This window comes from Tupaia chinensis, unplaced genomic scaffold (genome assembly GCF_000334495.1).
Source record: "Tupaia chinensis unplaced genomic scaffold, TupChi_1.0 Scaffold000070_1, whole genome shotgun sequence".
Classification (NCBI taxonomy): domain Eukaryota; kingdom Metazoa; phylum Chordata; class Mammalia; order Scandentia; family Tupaiidae; genus Tupaia; species Tupaia belangeri.
In genome coordinates this window covers 4,494,828-4,497,153 of record NW_006159530.1, presented here as the reverse complement: position 1 = coordinate 4,497,153, position 2,326 = coordinate 4,494,828, and the positions used below count along the sequence as shown (strand labels likewise).

Sequence of the window (2,326 nt, the reverse complement as noted above, 5' to 3'; positions counted from 1 at the left end):
GATTGGCAGAAAGACAGAGAGAGACAGAGAGACAGAAAGTGAGAAAGCCCTCCTCAGGGGGGATGGCCATGCCACAATCCCTTCTCCTCCATTGCCCTCCTGGGATCTTGGGCATGCACGCACACGCGCCCAGTATGAATTCCAAGGCCCCGGGTCTGGGATTCAAACTGCGGTCAGCCATGTGGAAGCCTAGTGATGTAACCACCATGCCATCTGCTGGCCCCAGCAACTGCACTTTCACATGGTGAAGGCCAGTGGTGATGCAATGAGTGCATGGAACCACACTGGGCCGTCTGGGATAGGCTGCCCTGGCAGGTAAAGTGCGGTTTTACTCAGCAAGCCTTCCAGGTAGAAACATCAGAGACAGAGGCCGCGGCTCACAGATTTTCTCAAAAATGTTTTTGCCCTTGTTAAAAAAATTTCTATTACTAAAACCACCCCAACTTTCTATACCACATATTCAGCAAATGTTGATTAGACCTGGCCCTCTGCAGGCCAACTGCATTCAACCCTATAATGCTAGATACAGGGGTCTTCCAAAGTTCATGGAAAATGCATATATATATATATATATATATATAAACTATATATATATATATAAACTATGCATGGATTTCAGAAGATTTTTGCACCAAAACAAACTCGTACTTTAAGAAAAGTTTTATTTCTCCCATGAGAGAGAGACAGCATGCTAACTGGCTCCTGATACCATGATCCACTACCAGCTTCACCCAGGTCCAGGTCATGGGCACCTCTGTGCCCAGCACACCAGGGAGGTCTCAGGATATGAACCCAGAACCTTCCCATGTGGGTCTGACCTGCAGAGCACCACAGTGTGCCACTGCACCACCACCGGGCCCCCGAACTCCTATTTTCACTGTGGTTTCCCACATCCTTTTTGAGTCCCCTCACAGAGCTGTGCGTGGCCGTGTGTCTGTCTTTGCGCACGTAGGAGACACGTACCACCTCACGACACTCTTCACTCTGCAGCTCTGCGGAAGCCAGGCGAATGAAGTTTGTTTGCAAATTTCTAAATTTTCAGAGCCTCAGGGTCTTGTTACTAAAAGACCCTGTGGTATAATGAAGCCCCTGACAAGTTTTACTGACCCAAGCTGTCCCACTTCCATTTCCTTGATGTGGAGGAGAGCCATGCCTCCAGGCCCAGGGCAGGGCCCCTCAGCTGCTCTATCAGGGGAGTCCATTAAACAAGGGGAGCCCCCCAACCTCCCCTTCCTTTGTGGTACAGATTTGGGGTCACGCTCAGTGCTCCCTTGCTGTTTGCAAGGACAGATGTTACTGTGGGAGGTTTCACAGCCTCACAGGAAGAGCCAACGTTTGTTTTCTTAGCTCCCTTCCTTCCTTCCAGAACCATCTTCGACGCCCCTGTCAGGTGGGAGGAGCCTGGCGCTCTCTCACCGGCCCCTGGGGCCCAGGCCTGCCTACCCGCTCCCTGGCTGGCTAGACGCTCTGACGTTTGCTTACGCTGCACTCAGGGTAACGCTCTGTCACAACCAGCGTACTTGGTTTGCACGTGTCGCACGTTGGACAAGAGCTCCCTGCAGACAGCAGACTTCCCGTGGGCCGGTGTTACGCCCCCTTCTGCTTTTCCGCATCTAGTCCCCTGCCCCACCCTGTCCTCAACACCCCCTAGGAAGTCCCACCAGAGGACTGGTTCAGGCCCCACCGGTGGAATTCATGTGCATTTGTGAGCCCTGGCAGGGCGAGCTGCCTCCACACCCTCACGCCTGTGTTTCTCCTCCCTTTCAGGTGCCGAGCCCCTTTTCCATGACCTGGATAGTGACGACACCTCCCTCAGTAACCTGGGTGACTGTTTCCTAGCAACCTCGGAAGCCGGGCCCCTGCAGTCCAGAGTGGGGAACCCCATTGACCACCTGTACTCCATGCAGAGCTCTTACTTCACCTCCTGAGCCCCCTGGAGCTCAGCGCCAGGCTCCTCTGCGGGACCGCCTCACTCAGTGAGAGGTCGCTGGCTTGACGCCGGGAGCCCAGGGAGGAGAGGGGCTGGGGAGGGCGTTTGGTCGGGGATGCTGTTGTTTAAGGATGTGGGTAGCTCAGCGTTTCTGAGGACTGAACATTACGGATTGCATAGTTTAATGTTTCTAATACGAGTCTTAGCGTTAGATAGGAAGATGTGTTTATCAGTAAGGACAGGGACTTTGCAGATAGACATCCTCATGCAGACTAGAAACCTAGGGACCCCTAACAGCTTCCCACAGCTTTGGGGAAGCGCTCTTGAGAGGTGTGTTTGTCTATCCACCTATCCGCCCACAGACAGACAGACAGACAGACAGATAGCTGTATGTGT

At 53.1% G+C, this 2,326-nt stretch overlaps 1 protein-coding gene across 1 annotated transcript in view; it reads left to right on the top strand.

Annotated features, from left to right (window-relative positions):
- The window catches only part of LMX1A (LIM homeobox transcription factor 1 alpha), an 82,955-nt gene extending 81,027 nt beyond the window's left edge, over nt 1–1,928 (top strand). The window contains exon 10 of the mRNA XM_027767670.1: nt 1,768–1,928. Within this exon, the coding sequence (XP_027623471.1) occupies nt 1,768–1,928 (161 nt within the window). The remainder of the gene's footprint in view (nt 1–1,767) is intronic.
- Nucleotides 1,929–2,326: the final 398 nt, after the last annotated feature.